This window comes from Oncorhynchus tshawytscha, linkage group LG01 (assembly GCF_018296145.1).
Source record: "Oncorhynchus tshawytscha isolate Ot180627B linkage group LG01, Otsh_v2.0, whole genome shotgun sequence".
NCBI lineage: Eukaryota > Metazoa > Chordata > Actinopteri > Salmoniformes > Salmonidae > Oncorhynchus > Oncorhynchus tshawytscha.
In genome coordinates, this window is record NC_056429.1 from 33,869,096 (window position 1) to 33,886,171 (window position 17,076).

The following is a 17,076-nucleotide window of genomic DNA, read 5'->3' on the forward strand; positions in this document are numbered from 1 at the left end:
GAACAGTATGAGAATTTGTTTAAAAAATATGAAACGGGGAAAAAGATTATGCATGGAATAATTTCTATAATATGGTAATTATAAAGAACGATGATTAAGTAAAATACGCCCCTTGACGAAATGAAAACGGAATATTCCTAGAATCAATTATGTTGTGGTGCCTCTAAAGAACAAATGTTCCTAAATGATGAAAAATAAGACCATGATGCTCTTTGACTGTTCTTTGCCTTCTATTGGCTAAAATATCGATGTTCCGTACTATTTTATTATAAGATGGACATTTGTTATGATAAAGAAACAAGAATGAAAAAAATACAGCCTACCGATTTACAAGCCAATTAACCAACAACGTAATGAATTGTAACAATTCATACAGGTTTACGTTACGATTTTATGATTAAATTATTACGTCATTGGTGATATAGAGCGACTGTATGTGAAACCACATGGCTGAATAAAGGCACAGTCTGCCTAGTAGACAACCTGCGTTTTTGAGGTATTATAGAATGAACGAATAAAAATGACCAACAACTCATCAATACTGAAACCATTTGGTATGTTCTGCATAATACTATAATACCGGTAGGCCTGCACAATGCCATTCCTTAGGCCTACATTATTTGCTGAAGCCTAACATGACCCACATAACATGATAAAATGTAGGCTTATGTTTTTTTTTCAACAACACCACAATTTGTTCACATTTGTATCTATTTTAGGTGGCGATGATGACCGACTGTCAGATCTTCTGAAAAATGACGTTTTCGTGGATTTCTTTAACACGTTTCTGAACCTACCGGTGAGCCCCTTCTGCAATATAAAATAGAACACAGCTCTTTCACAGAATTTAGAATAGAATGTAACTGAACAGAATAGAATAGATCTTTCACAGAATTGATACTAGAACATAACTGAGTAGAATAAAATAATTGTCACAGAATGTATGTCACATTTGAATCTGTTTTCTGCCTAGGTGTTTGGTCAAACTCCTCTCTTCTTTCTGTCGGACAACAAATGGTTAACTTGTCCTGAGCTACTTCAAGGCCAGGTAGAGAATACAAAACCTAACGAATGGCGCCCTCCTGTGGTTCATTTATGAAACAGTACTCGCTGTCCATATATTAAAAAAAAAAATTGAACCATAGGGTTCAAATTGAGTTCAAACAGAACTTTTACTCTACATACCCATGAGAAAGACAATACAAATTAATTTCTTCATTTTGAAAAAAAAAGTCAGTAGGCTTGAGTATTTTTTATTTAATATTGTAGCGACCTTAACGAAACACCTATCAACCTCAGCAAGAGGTTCAGACCACTTGTCATAAAGGTTAAGGTGTTGGATTAATAGTTGCCAGACCTGTGTTCGAGTCCTGGTCAGGGCTACCCCCTGAATTTGTTATACTTTGTTAAAATGTTATGATTTATATGCTATTCTAATTTTTGACATAACAGGAGGTGAACAGAGGAGGATTTCAGAAGTGGTTGACTGCTCATCGCTTCACCTTGTTCAAGGAAACAGAGTTGTTCCATTACTACACTCTCTGTAAAGAATTCTTGGAGTTCTCAAACCATCATTCAGAAGGTAATCCGATTAGTTATATATACAGTATATATATTTTTGCAGTATGATAGCGGTACTGTAAAACTAAAGCATAGAGAAACGTGACAGGGAAGGAACCATAGTCTTGGTCAGTGTTTCCCTGTTGACTCTTATTAGTAATGAACATCTAAATGGTATAAAAACACCCTTTACCTGTTGAAAGTGAAAGTATGGGGAGGGTTTCTAAGTACAAATATTTGGGTTAAGGGTACAATGAGCGATATACATGGAAAGGTAATGTCATAAATGTTGAAACAAAGTGTAAGAAGGTGGTGAATCATACGCGCTCGGTCTCTGGTTATGAATGGGGGGCTGAGAGACAATCGTTGATGGATATTTATAGAGCTCTGCTTAGGATGACACTTGATTACGGGTGTATAGTTTAAGGAAGCGGCGAAGACCTAGCTTCAGAGGCTGGACAGGATCCAGTATACAGCAGGCCAAGTCTAAGTCCTTAGTAAGGGTAGACATCGAACATTTATGCCCTTTGGGTCCTGCCATAGAGTTACATTAGAACAGCCCTTCCAAGAAGGCTCAAGGTCATTGGCCACAGATAAAATGACATAATCGCCACTGCCCTCCAGTAGTTTTCTTCATCACTCACAAGTATTTCATCGTCAGACATGTTCGTAGGTTTTGTTCTTTACTTTGTTTAACTAATGTGTAAGGTGGTCTTCACTTCTCTGCCCAAGAGATACCCACATGAAAAAAGTGTAGTTTACTATAGAATTCTGTAGTAAATTGTAGTATACTGTAGTATCCCTCGATCATTTGTAGTACTTACTCAATAAATTTGCAGTAAACTGTAGAACACTATAGTAAATACTACAGTATTATCCGCAAAGAAACACTGTAGTAAGTACTACAGTAATCTCCACAAAACACTACATTTAAAAAACAACTATATATAGCACACATGCACAGTTGTTACCCATCTCCGCTGCTGTGGCAGTCGGCTACATAAAATAACTATATAAAATAATCGCAAAAGTTTTAGGTGGAAAAGTACACATTTACTGACTTAAAACCAATAGTACCTTTTTAAAAAAAAAATTAAATAGCTAATTTGGCCATACGCTTTCAATAAAACAACTAATTTGTCCACACCACAGATTTCTGAATCATGAATCATGAACTGGCAATGGAGCAGAGCGAAACCTGCATCCAGCAATGTCATGAGTCACGTGACCCATTTTTACAGCTGTTTCAGTACAGCACTGCAGGGAGAGAGAAAGGAGGAGAGGGCAAACTCCACTGAATTAGTTTCAATGTATGGAATCACTTGGGAATTCCAGGATTTTGGGTAAACTTTTCTTTTAACCTTTTACAAACAAGAAAACCTGAGTCATTTAATAAACTTTGCTTGTTTTTATATCTGCCTCCCACCAGGGGTGGACTGGCCATCTGGCATTTCCGGCAAATGCAAGATGGGCTGGTCTATTTTTAGCCAAGTGGGCCTGTCTAACTTGTTTTGTTTTTTTTGTGTGCAAAATGATCATTATCTGGCTAATAATGGGGGCCTCAATGAAAAAAATGGGCCAGTGTGGGGTCCTCGAGGGGAAAAAAATGGGCCGGTGTGGAGTCCTCGAGGGGAAAAATGGGCCGGTGTGGAGTCCTCGAGGGGAAAAATGGGCCGGTGTGGGGGGGAGACAAGATCGCTTCCCTGCCCCATCTGCCGTGTCTTTATGGCACATGTGTTTCCTGTCAATTCCATGAAGGTCTGTGTGAAAACCCTGCTGACAGATTCAGAGTAAGGTGCTGTACAATGCTGTACAATGCTAATTTGAGGTTCTTGTTGGTTAAAGTGTTGAAATGGACAACAGCGGACCAGTGGCTACTGAGGAGATGCATTGGGAGCGGGAGAGGGATGAGACGATTCAGCACTTTCATCAAGGGCACTTGTGGTAGGTGACTGGTGTTGGTGTGTGTGTGTTCCTGGCCTATGAAGTGGCATTACTCATTTATTTTCTATGCTACTGTGTATTTTCCACGTGTGGTCATTCATCGACTCATGCTTCCTGTGTGTGTGCAGGGAAGGAGCTGGTGTCGTTCTGTGTGAGAGTGTCCAGGTTGTTCAACATGGACTGTGAGGATGCAGGTCAGAAACACAGATACCTGGCCCTGCTGACTGTCATCAGATCCATCCATCTCACAGAGGGATCCAGCATCATGGCTATCTGTCACATACCACGAGGTAAAGAGACTAAACTGGTGACAAAGTACATTACCCTGGGATCGATAGTTACCATGAATAAAGATGATTAATTCAAGAGATGGACAGGCCACATCACCGTTACCTGTCCTGAACCTACTCACCTGCCCCTTCTCTGACCTATAGGGCTACATACTGTTTGTGCTATGTTGATGCATTTTCTTGATTTAAATCCCTTTGTCTGTGCTCTCCTGTGTCTGTCTGGTAGATACAATGATTAGCATTCTATCCAGTGAGCTACCCGACAGTGCCAGAAAGCAGATCATCGGTCAGATGTATAACAAAGCTTTACATCGGCTGCAGCACTATTGGCTTCCTCAGTTTCTAAGATACTGCAAGGACTCACTCTGGAGAGATGCAGAGTGCAGCCACATCGTTCAGGAGTACAGCGCCATCGCATCCCACTCTGCTTCTGAGGATGTGCCTGGTATACCTGCTCAACTGGACCCAGGCCTGGGACAGGTGAAGGAGGCAGAGCTGACTGGGAGTGCAACTGGGACCTACTGTTCCAAAAACACCAAGAGACTCCTCTGGATGCGCCATGAGGAACCGCAGAACAGATCCGTAATGGCAGCCCGGGAGACTGAGAAGATCCAAGATGGACGTCTCTGTTGCCAGTGGCTTCGTCTTGAGGGTGAAACAGGCCAGGAACGGTGCACTAATGCTGTGCATAGCAGTCAAACCAAATACCAGATTGATGCCACAACTGAACAATACCGCAACATGCCTGATGATGCAAAATCCCAAACCTGCAGCAAACAAACCAGCAAAGTGGATAACCTCAAGTCCAGCCACAGAAGTGGTAACCTTCTCCCAAACATTGATGTTGAAGGGGTCCAGGAGGGAGAAGTACTTATTCCACACACCTGTATGGAGACTCCTGCCTACTACCAACCGTCTGTCTTACCAGCTCCCCCTGCACCAGCAACTCCAGAGTCCCACCGCTTCAACTACCTTCAGCCTGCCCTGTCGGCTGACAGCTTGGCTGGTGGGCCCTTAGCTGCCTTCCTGAGGGCCAGGGGACTGGAGACAGAGCTGCAGCATCTAGGGCTCTGGCAGGACCTGGACCTGGTCCTTAGCCTTGTGCTCAGGTATGGAGATATTTAAAAAATAATGTAAATTGTTGAAAAATAAATCATGAACAAATGTGTTGTGAAAATACTGAATGCAACTTTAAAAATGAAACATCTGTGAAAATGCCCAAAGCGAGAAATATGTTTATAAAATGTGCTGTGTTTAACAGAAATAAACATTGTGGTATTGTGGTATGTGCTAATAATGATTTGTTTTTGGTATTGATGACTCGTTCACTTTTGTAGACTATCTTTTATTTGACTGTAATATACTGTATCCTCCATACTCAGGGCCCAGGGAGATGACTCCCTCCACAGCCAGAGACAGGCTGTGGCCAGGAGGATCACACACACCTACCTGGGGGAGAACGCAGTGAGGGTAGGCCTCCTGGAGAGCGACACCAGCAGGCAGCTCCGCAGACTCCTGCCCTCTGGAGCAGTCATACCGTGGATATACACAGCCAAACATGAGATCTGTAAGGTAAAGTCAGCATGTTGACATACACTTTATATTTGAATGTTTTTGAAATCCTGTGAATCTTTGAAAATGTCTTGAGTCAATATCTTATCAATGGTCATTTTCTTTTGGAGGTGCTTTGTGCATCTTACGATTCCTTTTTGGACGAAGACGACAAACATTTCTGCTCCTGTCTGGTAACTGATTTGATTTTGTTTTATGCAAATTGATTATACAATATAACTGTATTGTCCATGGTTGCAACGGAAATGTGTACCCCCCTTTTACATGCACGTATCTGTCCATCTCCCCTTGAACTCTGTTGATGGTTATGTTATCACATTTCCCCTTATGATTTGACTATAAGGAGAGTGCCGGTGTGAACTGTGGTCAGAGGTTATCTGCTATTGGCCAGAACACAAAAGAGCAGCAGGTCAGGAGGATGAGGGAGGCTCTGGCCCTTTGTCAGTCCTGTTGTAGCCATGGAGCCACGGAGCAGCTCTCTGATTGGCAGGAGGACTGGGCCCTGATGGCTCTAGAGGACGTGAAGAGAGGAGGGTCTGTCCACCTGCACTACAAAAGGACTGGTAGGAACATAACCAAGAGCTAACACAGAGGAGTTAATGAGAATAAGGGGAATGTGCAGATTCAGTTGTAGCTAAGGCTACGAGAGAGCAATGCTGGTGTTACTACAGCGTGAACAATGAAAGCTCAAGGATGAGTTCAAACTCCATTTATAGTTGCATTGCATCATTTGTATTACAGTTGAAGTCGGAAGTACACCTTAGCCAAATACATTTAAACTCAGTTTTTCACAATTCCTGACATTTAATCCTAGTATAAATTATAGTCTTAGGTCAGTTAGGATCACCACTTTATTTTAAGAATGTGAAATGTCCGAAAAATAGTAGAGAGAATAATTTATTTCAGCGTTTACTTCTTTCATCACATTCCCAGTGGTCAGAAGTTTACATACACTCAATTAGTATTTGGTAGCATTGCCTTTCAATTGTTTAACCTGGGTCAAATGTTTCGGGTAGCCTACCACAAGCTTCCCACAATAAGTTGGGTGAATTTTGGCCCTTTCCTCCTGACAGATCTGGTGTAACTGAGTCAGGTTTGTAGGCCTCCTTGCTCGCACACGCTTTTTCAGTTCTGCCCACATATTTTCTCTAGGATTGAGGTCAGGGCTTTGTGATGGCCACTCCAGTACCTTGACTTTGTTGTCCGTAAGCCATTTTGCCACAACTTTGGAAGTATGCTTGGGGTCATTGTCCATTTGGAAGACCCATTTGTGACCAAGGTTTAACTTCCTGACTGATGTCTTGATATGTTGCTTCAAAATATCCACAAAATGTTCCTACCTCATGACGCCATCTATTTTGTGAAGTGCACCAGTCCCTCCTGCAGCAAAGCACCCCCACAGCATGATGCTGCCACCCCCGTGCTTCACGGTTGCGATGGTGTTCTTCGGCTTGCAAGCCTCCCCCTTTTTCCTCCAAACATAACGATGGTCATTATGGCCAAACAGTTCTATTTTTGTTTCATCAGACCAGAGGTCATTTCTACAAAAAGTATGATCTTTGTCCCCAGGTGCAGTTGCAAACCGTAGTCTGGCTTTTTTATGGCGGTTTTGGAGCAGTTGCTGAGCGGCCTTTCAGGTTATGTCGATATAAGACTTGTTTTACTGTGGATATAGATACTTTTTGTACCTGTTTCCTCCAGCATCTTCACAAGGTCCTTTGCTGTTGTTCTGGGATTGATTTGCACTTTTCGCACCAAAGTACGACAGAACGTGTTTCCTTCCTGAGCAGTATGACGGCTGCGTGGTCCCTTGGTGTTTATACTTGCGTACTATTGAACATACAGATGAACATGGTACCTTCAGGCGTTTGGAAATTGCTCCCAAGGATGAACCAGACTTGTGGAGGTCTCCAAATTATTTTCTGAGGTCTTGGCTGATTTCTTTTGATTTTCCCATGATGTCAAGCAAAGAGGCACTGAGTTTGAAGGTAGACCTTGAAATACATCCACAGGTACACCTCCAATTGACTCAAATGATGTCAATTAGCAGAAGCTTCTAAAGCCATAACATCATTTTCTGGAATTTTCCAAACTGTTTAAAGGCACAGTCAACTTAGTGTATGTAAACTTCTGACCCACTGGAATTGTGATACAGTGAGGTAAAAGTGAAATAATCTGTCTGTAAACAATTGTTGGAAAAATTACTTGCACAAAGTAGATGTCCTAACCGACTTGCCAAAACTATAGTTTTGTTAACAAGAAATAAACGAGTTTTAATGACTCCAACCTAACTTCTTGGCGCACCCATCCCATTCGCAGGATCATTTTCTTCATCATCCGCTGAATTGCAGAGCGCCAAATTCAAATTGAACTTCTAAAAATATTTAATTTTCATGAAATCACAGCAATCAACTGTATGTGGAGAGCAAACTTCCATGATAAGGACTCTAGACCCTGTGAATACTGTCATTGTGTCTGTCTCTAGAGCCACGTGATCTGCCGTTTGACTTGCTGGCAGTGAGGTACCCAAAGCTGGCACTGGAGAATCTGAGTGTTAACTATTTGCTGTATCAGAAGAAGAAGCCTTTCTCAGACGGCGAAAGCTCAAAGCCAGTATCCGCTGGTTCCATGATGAAGAAAGCCCCTCTGATGTTGAAGAAAGACAACAGTTTTGTTCGCATGCCGTCTATGAGGCCAAGGTACTGTTGGGACACCACCTGAAATGTGGCCTTCTCATTGAGTCATTGTTTATCTAATGAGTGTATCTAATCTAGCATAACTAATTATCTTCAGCTACCGCTGATTTTGCAGAAGCCGGCTATTTTGTAGGAGGTTTTACTTGCAATGATTGTGATAAGTGGTTGTTTTACCTACTTTAGTTAAATAAGAGCTCTATGAGCAACTTCTAAATAACTCAAATGTTAATTTGTATATGGCTGTATTGTTTGTCTCTGTGCTACAGGTCGTTTGGAGATGTGCTCCGGAACCCTGTGAGTCTGGACTACTTCAAGCGCTTTCTGCGTTTCCACTATGCCCAAGGAGCGCTGCTCTTCACACTGGAAGTAGAGAAGCTGAGAGCCATCGACCGGCCCAAACCTCAGAAGATCAAAATCCTCGCCATCGTGAATAAGTTCTTACGCCGGGAGGACCCCAGTACAGTCCTCAAATCCTTATTCATTATTCCTGTCAGATTCTGTCTAGAGTAGGGTCCTTGGCGACCTTTAGCCAAGCTGACATCAATGGTGGCGTTATTCACTTTGCTGCTGATAGTCTTAAAGGACTGTTTGTATGACGCTGAAAGAGATGTGTTGAAGTGAAAAGGCTAACACGACTAGTATCCCTCTACAGTAATATATTGGAGCTATAGTAAAGTTTAAACGCTAACTAGCATCGTCCAACAGTGGGCTACCTGCAGTGCAGTGCTGACATCATCTCCCAGGCGGCTCAGATGAGAACCGTTTCCTGTGAGGTTCTCTACACCATCCAGGACCTGGTCACCAAGTCACTGGAAGGAACATGGTATTGGGATTATTTATCCTTGTGGCCATGAGTTGATTTAGCCTGGTCCTGTATTTGTTTGTGCTATACAGCCAACACCTATGGTCATTGTTATGCTAAACATGACAATAACCTTAGAAGTTGGCAAGACGGAACAAACAAATCTGGGACCAGGCTATGGATGATTGATGCTACTTGACAGAACTGTGTGATTGATGTGATGTGATGTGTGTGTGTGTGTGTGTTTGGATGCAGACGAAACAGTGTGCGTTAATCCGATGTGTGTGTTTGGATGATTCCTTGCAGGTTCAAGCAGTACCAAGACACGTTCCCACCCTGTCCTGCTGTTGGCTCAGACTCCTGCCTGAGAGGAGCCATACTGAAGACCAAACTGGTAGGAACAACACCCGGCCTCTCATCCTCTATGTACTGTTAGACACTAGACAGTTGTACAATCACTGTATAACCCTCTTGGGCAATGGTATCTAAAATGCTCTGTCATTCACTCACTCACTCACTCCTTATGCACCTCACCCTGAAGAAAAATGTCTGGCTGGTGTTTTGCCGATTCATCAAGACAGTCTGTAAGTTTCAAACCGCCATGAAGGATCCTCGCACGAGGACTGAGTTTGAGCTGTACCTGAGAATGAGCTACCGCCACTTCTCCGAATGTAAGCTGTCCTCAGTCCCCTCTCTCCATTCTGTTCCTGGTTCTGGTGCTGAACAAAGTATAGTTTGACAGGTGCTACAGAAAAAATACATATGAATTAAAAGGACAAAACTCCAGAAATCTAGTTCTGGTGCTAGAAGTACACACCACTAAGTTGACCTTGTCTCCTATAGCATGTGACTCCCGTGCCCCTCCTAAAGACGAGGGGGATACCTCCCACATGAAGAGTCGGGTCATTAACGGTAAAGTCATCATCATTGACTTCCTCATCAACGACCTATCTTTTTACCTGGAGAGTGAGAGGTAAGATTGAATCGTCTCACAAGGTCATAGATATGTTTTCCCTCTTACATTATTGACATTCACTTCTATTGACAGAAGTACTTTGCTGTGATTGTTTTCAATGAAAATTAAGACTGTCTGAGTGGGGAAAACTGAAAATGAGCTGTTATTGACAGAGATTTGGAACTCTCTTTCTTATTGGTCTGTAAACAAATTTACTAGCCAAAATTCCATCCCATCAAAACAGGCTGAACTTTCAGGCTATCTTTTCAAGCAGCTCTTACACCAGGGGTTCCCAAACTTTTTTGGCCCTAGACCCCATTTTGCAATCTGAAAATTCTCACGACCCCAACAATGTGGAAAAAATGATGTAATTAACAGCCAATGTTTACTTTTTTATTTGGGGCTAATGACAGTCAATTGCAATTCTAACAGCATTTATGACTGTATTCTCAACTCACCATGACATACTTTTAATGTGGGGCTAATGACAGTCAATTGCAAATGAGTCTGACATAATGCATCATATCTCAGCGCCACTAATGTGATGGGTGTGCTTGATGTCACATCGGAGATTCTCAAAGTCAGAGGGTGTGGTCGACAGAAGGGGTGAGTTGCGTACTGTCACATCCAACCTGGATCGATATTTGGTTTTAATGAAGACGAGAGCACCGTATCACCCAGATATGAGCTGGCGAAGGGTACGATGAGTTTTAAGGGAGACGGCAGGGTATTCCTTTTTATTCAGGAACCAAAACTCCTCCCTAGTGACCAGTGAATGCATTCGGTCACATGACAGCTCGGTTCAGCTGTTCGATTTCACATACCGGCATGTCAACTGAGACAGGATCAAAGTCAAATGGGCTGGGAAGTAGACCCCAAAGTGCTCTTCCAAGCGTTGGAGGTGAGCAGTCATCACTCGTGTGGGACACTTACTGATGCTGTTTTCTGTTAGAAACATACACAGCTGAGGGAAAGGGACATGGTTCCATTTTGAAAGACTCTCTCCACTAAGAATTATTTTCCTCTGAATCCATTGATTTGGTCAGTCATCTGTAGAATGTTTTTGTATTTCCCCTGCATGGTTGCATTCAGTTCGTTCAGATCCCAAATATGTCTGTTACATAGGCAGGGATATATTTTCTTTTCATTATACAGAAAGTCAACCAAGTCTTTAATTTTTATATTTTTTTCTTCATCCATTGTGAATGACAACAGTTCCTCTCTCAATACGAAAAATCAACTCAACACTCCCCCTCGATAACCACCAAGCCTCCGTGTGAAATAGAACATTGTCAAGCTCTGATTCCATATCTCACCAGAGGTTTTGGAACAGGCATGCGCACAGTTGGTGTGTTTTGATGTAGTTTACAAATGAAGTTACCTGCTGCAGTATATCTCCGAGTTCTGTGCTCAGCTCTTTTGATGCCAGTTTCTCTCAGTGTGTCAAACAATGTGCCCATATGGCAGTGGGAGACACATTCATAACTAGAGTGCAGAGGCCCCTGCCCGCTGTCCTGCCATACTGTAGATGGAGCCCCATCTGTGCAAAAGCCCACCATTTGATCTCATGGAGTCTGTTTTTCATCAATATAGCCATGCTCGGGAATTGTGAGACAGAACCATATGTCCTTGTGAATAGCATCCCCAGACATGTATAGCAGACAAAAGTCAATGCATGGGCATCTCGGGCCCTCTCAACTAACGTCCATTTGGAGAGCATAAATTGGGGAGTTTTTGAATCGTTCAGAGTTTCCTCTTGATTGCTAGCAATAACATCAATTCTTTAAGTGTTATCTGACAAAGCTATTGATGGGAGTTTCTCTACCTCTGCCTCCCCAAACATTGTATTCCCCATATCAGTTGTGGATGGTAATATCAACGTCTCTGCAATAGTGTGTGGTTTGATAGCGTAGTGGGCATAGCCATTGACCGTGGGTATGATTCAAGTGCAACGGTCAAGTGTGGCCTTCTCCCATGATCTAAGGGCGCTGGTTTAATTGAATCTTTTACATTTGAACCATTTCCATTTTTAAGGTTAACCACATTATAATGATTTTGAGATACAAAGAGAATATTATATTGTTTTTATATTTTTGTTCATTTTATGTTGTCAGCATTTAGGAAATTCTCCCGCAACCCCATTTTCATGTCAGCGACCTCTATTTTGGGAACTGCTGTCTTACACTAAAAGGGCATTAATCATAATTTTCACAATTTCACAGTATCATTTCAACCTCATAGTGTGAAAATATATACAGTATATACACTGAGCGTACAAAACATTGAGAACACCTTCCTAATATTGAGTTACATATCTCACCTTTTGATTTGTGTGTAGCCCAAACCGTTTGGATGCTACAGACAGAAGTTGGCACATCGGCAGTACCGACTTCAGATGAGTCCTGTGACGCTTGTGGGGGTTGTAGAGCAAAACGGGGAACACCGTCGTGTTCGAGAGAGTCTCATCTTTTTGTACCCCAAACAGGACGCTACAGACATTTTTTGTGAGAAGACCAATTTTTGGGATAGATGTGGTAAAGAGGTCCATGGAACTCGACCCAGACAACGGCAATGCCATGGAAATGCGCGGGGAAAAGATCCTGAATTAAATGTGTATTTAACGCTATGTTGGGGTATAATGCTTCCTTACATTCTACCTGCAAATGTGCAATCTTTGGACAATAACATAGATGACCTACGTGGAAGATTAAACTACCAACGGGACATTCAAAACTGTAATATCTTATGTTTCACGAAGACGTGGCTGAACGACGACACTATCAACATACAGCTGGCTGGTTATATGCTGTACCAGCAGGATAGAACAGCGGCATCTGGTAAAACAAGGGGCGGCAGACTATGTATTTTTGTAAATAACAGCCGGTGCACGATATCTAAGGAAGTCTCGAGCTATTGCTCGCCTGAGGTAGAGTATCTCATGATAAACTGTAGACCACACTATCTACCTAGAGAGTTTTCATCTGTATTTTTCATAGCTGTTTACATACCACCACAGTCAGAGGCTGGGACTAAGACCGCATTGAATGAGCTGTATTCCACCATAAGCAAACAAGAAATTGCTCATCCAGAGGCGGCGCTCCTAGAGGCCGGGGACTTTAATGCAGGGAAACTTATCTGTTTTACCAAATTTCTATCACCACCATTAATTGTGCAACTAAAATAAAAGAAACTCTGGACCACCTTTACACCACACATGGAGATGCATACAAAGCACTCCCTCACCCTCCATTTGGCAAATCTGACCATAATTATATCCTCCTGATTCCTGCTCACAAGAAAAACTTAAAGGACGAAGCACCGGTGACTAGATCAATAAAAAAGTGGTCAGATGAAGCAGATGCTAAACTACAGGACTGTTTTGCTATCACAGACTGGAATATGTTCCGGGATTCTTCCAATGACATTGAGGAGTACACCACATCAGTCATTGGCTTCATTAATAAGTGCATGGATGATCTCCACAGTGACCGTATGTACATACCCCAACCAGACGCCATGGATTACAGACAACATCCACACTGAGCTAAAGGCTAGAGCTGCCGCTTTCAAGGAGCGGGATTTTAACCCTGAAGCTTATAAGAAATCCCGCTATGCCCTCCGATGAACCATCAAACAGGCAAAGCGTCAATACAGGACTAAGATCAAATCGTACTACACCGGCTCTGAGGCTCGTCGGATGTGATAGGGCTTGCAAACCATTATAGACTACTAAGAGAAGCACAGCCAAGAGCTGCCCAGTGACACGAGCCTATCAGAATAGCTGTCCTACTGCTATGTATTGCGAGCATGTGCTGACCAACTGGCAAGTGTCTTTACTGACATTTTCAACCTCTCCCTGTCCGAGTCTGTAGTACCAACATGTTTTAAGCAGACCACCATAGTGCCTGTGCCCAAGAACACTTAGGTAACCTGCCTAAATGACTACTGACCTGTAGCACTCACGTCTGTAGCCATGAAGTGTTTTGAAAGGCTGGTCATGGCTCACATCAACACCATTATCCCAGAAACCCTAGACCCACTCCAATTTGCATACCGCCCCAACAGATCCACAGATGATGCAATCTCTATTGCATTCCACACTGCCCTTTCCCACCTGGACAAAAGGCACACCTATGTGCGAATGTTATTCATTGACTACAGTTCAGCGTTCAACACCATAGTGCACTTTAAACTCATCAATAAGCTAAGGACCCTGGGACTAAACACCTCCCTCTGCAACTGGATCCTGGACTTCCTGACGGGCCGCCCGAAAAGATTTGGCATGGGTCCTCAGATCCTCAAAAGGTTCTACAGCTGCTCCATCGAGAGCATCCTGACTGGTTGCATCACTGCCTGGTATGGCAACTGCTCGGCCTCCGACCGCAAGGCACTGCAGAGGGTAATGCGAACGGCCCAGTACATCACTGGGGCCAAGCTTCCTGCCATCCAGGACCTCTATACCAGGTGGTGTCAGAAGAAGGCCCTAAAAATTGTCAAAGACTCCAGCCACCCTAGTCATAGACTGTTCTCTCTGCTACCGCACGGCAAGTGGTACCGGAACGCCAAGTCTAGGTCCAAGAGGCTTCTAAACACCTCCCCTCCTTACACATATTACTTCAACTAACCGGAGGTGCCCCACCCACATTGACTCTGTACTGGTACCCCCCTGTGTTTAGTCTCTCTATTGTTATTTTACTGTTGCTCTTTAATTACTTGTTGCTTTTATTTCTTATTCTTTTCCGTATTTAAAAAAAATGCATTGTTGGTTAGGGGCTCGTAAGTAAGCATTTCACTGTAAGGTCTACACCTCTTGCATTCGGCGCATGTGACTAATATAATTTGATTTGATTTGTATGGATGTTCACCCCAATCAGTTAAACAACGACTGCCTACCACCACCGATTTCTGTACTCTATTTTTGCTAGCAGCTTATACGAACGGGGGCTAGTATTTAGCAGTCACTTCTTCTAAACCTGAATATAGGGACTACTTCTAAATGTTATGCAGCGAAAACAGACAAATACTGTATATCCAAATCGGAGTTTAGTAACCACACTGTAGGCCTATACCCCTTAGATCAGATTTGTTGAATGTGCACCAATCTGGCAGCTTTCTTCTATCCACCAATAAAGACAGATTTTTATTGGGATGTTTTTATCATGCCAATTAGATATCCGCGGGGGCGTGGACATCGACTCTTTAATGTGGGTTGTGTCCTGATACCGCTAAGCTGTTGTGTTTGTTGTTGTTGTGCTGCAGGTTCAGGAACCTGGCAGATTCAGGCACAGTGATGGCATCTGCAGGGATGTATGGAGAGAATGACCATGCTATGCTACACCAGAAGGCTGACATGATCATTAAGATTTTCCTCAAGTCTGAGATCTCTCCCAAACTTAGGGTAGGACTACTTAGTTCAGATGTCTATACGGTACTATGGTTTTATATGATATCACGTTTTATATGATACTTAAAAAACAAATATTTCCATCTGCAGTCCCATTGGCTGTCTTTTTATATCCCATATCGTGTTATGGTTAATATCATATGGTAACTCTGTGCTGCTTTGTTTGTAGATAAACATAGCTGAGACCCAGAGGGATGCCATCCTGCAGCAGTGCTCCACTGGGAAAGTAGACAGAGGACTGTTCCACCCAGCTATCGTAACCATCTTCCCCAACCTTGTCTTCTGCTGGAAAAAGTGACCTATAGCTAGTGTTATTATTACTTTCACTTATGTTGCAATGATATTACAGTACATGCTTGTTACACATTTTGGTATTTAGGGAGACCTCTGTATCTGTGAGCTTATTTAATAAAACATTTCACGAGGCAACAGTCTGATATTACTTTGAGTGCTGAGTGAACTGATCCCTCCCCTGCTTTAGGTTCTGTAATCAGAAGTTGACAAAGAACCTGGATGGAGTCAAGGCTACTAAGAAGCAGGAGGTTTCCTCCACCCCAGACTACATGGGCCCGCTGCTCATAGACAACGACTGGTACCGCAAGGTCAAAACCATCATGTCCATAACAGGTCAGTTCCACTGTCCGAGACAGTTAGAGAGCAGAGTAAGGGAATCTTTATAAGCCCAGACGAGCAATATGGTGCACAGCTCGGAGTAAATAAATGTACGGTACATATAGATGATACAAGACATGGAGTACAAACAGTTTGGCTAAAGACTCTCCGGTTGGTTGTTTGAGAAGTGACACCTCTCTGTCAACAGAGGACCACACCACTCTGAGGTTTACAGTCCACCATGGACTCAAACTGATCCTGCCTCAAGCCATACTGGATCTGAAGCGGTCACACAATAATATGCCACTGCCACACAAGGCCCCCAGTCTCCAGAGATCTGTGCCATCCTACAGCGGGCCACACGCTGAGTATGTATTTCTGTATTAAGTGGAGAAATAAAATGTGCTTGATTGATGTCAAACGGTTGTTCCACTATTTGGAGACAGACACCTGTGCATGTACAGTATGTAAATATACACGGCTTATATGTGTGATCTGTCTTTTTCTAGCCACCCAGTGTTGGACGCACATCACAAACCCCAGCGACACAGGTGAGTGTTTTCTTGTTTGTGTTTCATCTTATGCATAGCACCGGGGGATGCAGTCGCTCCGCTCACAACCCAGACCTATACCATACGTCAGCAGGAGGGAGAAGATTCTTTAGACCTCTAAATGAGTTACTTGTCTGATTTTGTTTTCGAGGATGCCAAAATGATTAGTCAAATTCATTGCCATTGTTGTAGTTTCCACCCACAACCAGCAGAGAGCAGCATAGGCCAAGACGGATCCTCTTTCTGATCAGCGAGGACGACTGGAGCGGCCAGTTGCATTGAATAAACAATACTAATTTACTCATGCGTTAGATCTACTTATTGATTTTTTTTCTTCTAAAAAGCTAAAATAACAAAGGTGGCACTTATTTTTTTCTAATTTGTTACACATCATTTTTACGAAGAAAACAACAGAGCAACCACTACAATGTTTCTGTAACCCATGTAAGATCGTAAGTATGTAGTTCTAAAGCATATTTTTAAAGGCAGAATAAATAACTGGTAAATTGTTTGCTCTGCTCTCCTCCTAGGCTGTGTTTCTAAAATATATATATATGTGTGTGTGGCTTAGCTCAAAGCCATTAAGTCAGGCACTTAAATGGGAATCGAGTCTCAACATTGGTATTCCTCCCGCTAACAGAAAGGGTACAGTAATTGGCTAATTTCAGCTCTAACGTGTGCCATAAAAGC

At 42.7% G+C, this 17,076-nt stretch overlaps 1 protein-coding gene across 1 annotated transcript; it reads left to right on the forward strand.

The window, feature by feature from the left end:
* Window positions 1–397: 397 nt before the first annotated feature.
* On the forward strand, window positions 398–16,805 carry LOC112260403 (regulator of G-protein signaling protein-like). Its single transcript, XM_024435478.2, has 22 exons — window positions 398–554; window positions 720–799; window positions 974–1,048; window positions 1,453–1,582; window positions 3,406–3,504; window positions 3,633–3,794; window positions 4,021–4,903; window positions 5,177–5,366; window positions 5,477–5,539; window positions 5,710–5,929; window positions 7,852–8,065; window positions 8,329–8,519; window positions 8,768–8,885; window positions 9,171–9,258; window positions 9,406–9,535; window positions 9,708–9,837; window positions 15,079–15,217; window positions 15,393–15,517; window positions 15,705–15,850; window positions 16,044–16,203; window positions 16,345–16,386; window positions 16,579–16,805. The coding sequence occupies exons 1-22, from the start codon at window positions 521–523 to the stop codon at window positions 16,631–16,633; spliced, it is 3,474 nt and encodes a 1,157-aa protein (XP_024291246.2). The 5' UTR covers window positions 398–520; the 3' UTR covers window positions 16,634–16,805.
* The last annotated feature ends 271 nt before the right edge of the window (window positions 16,806–17,076 follow it).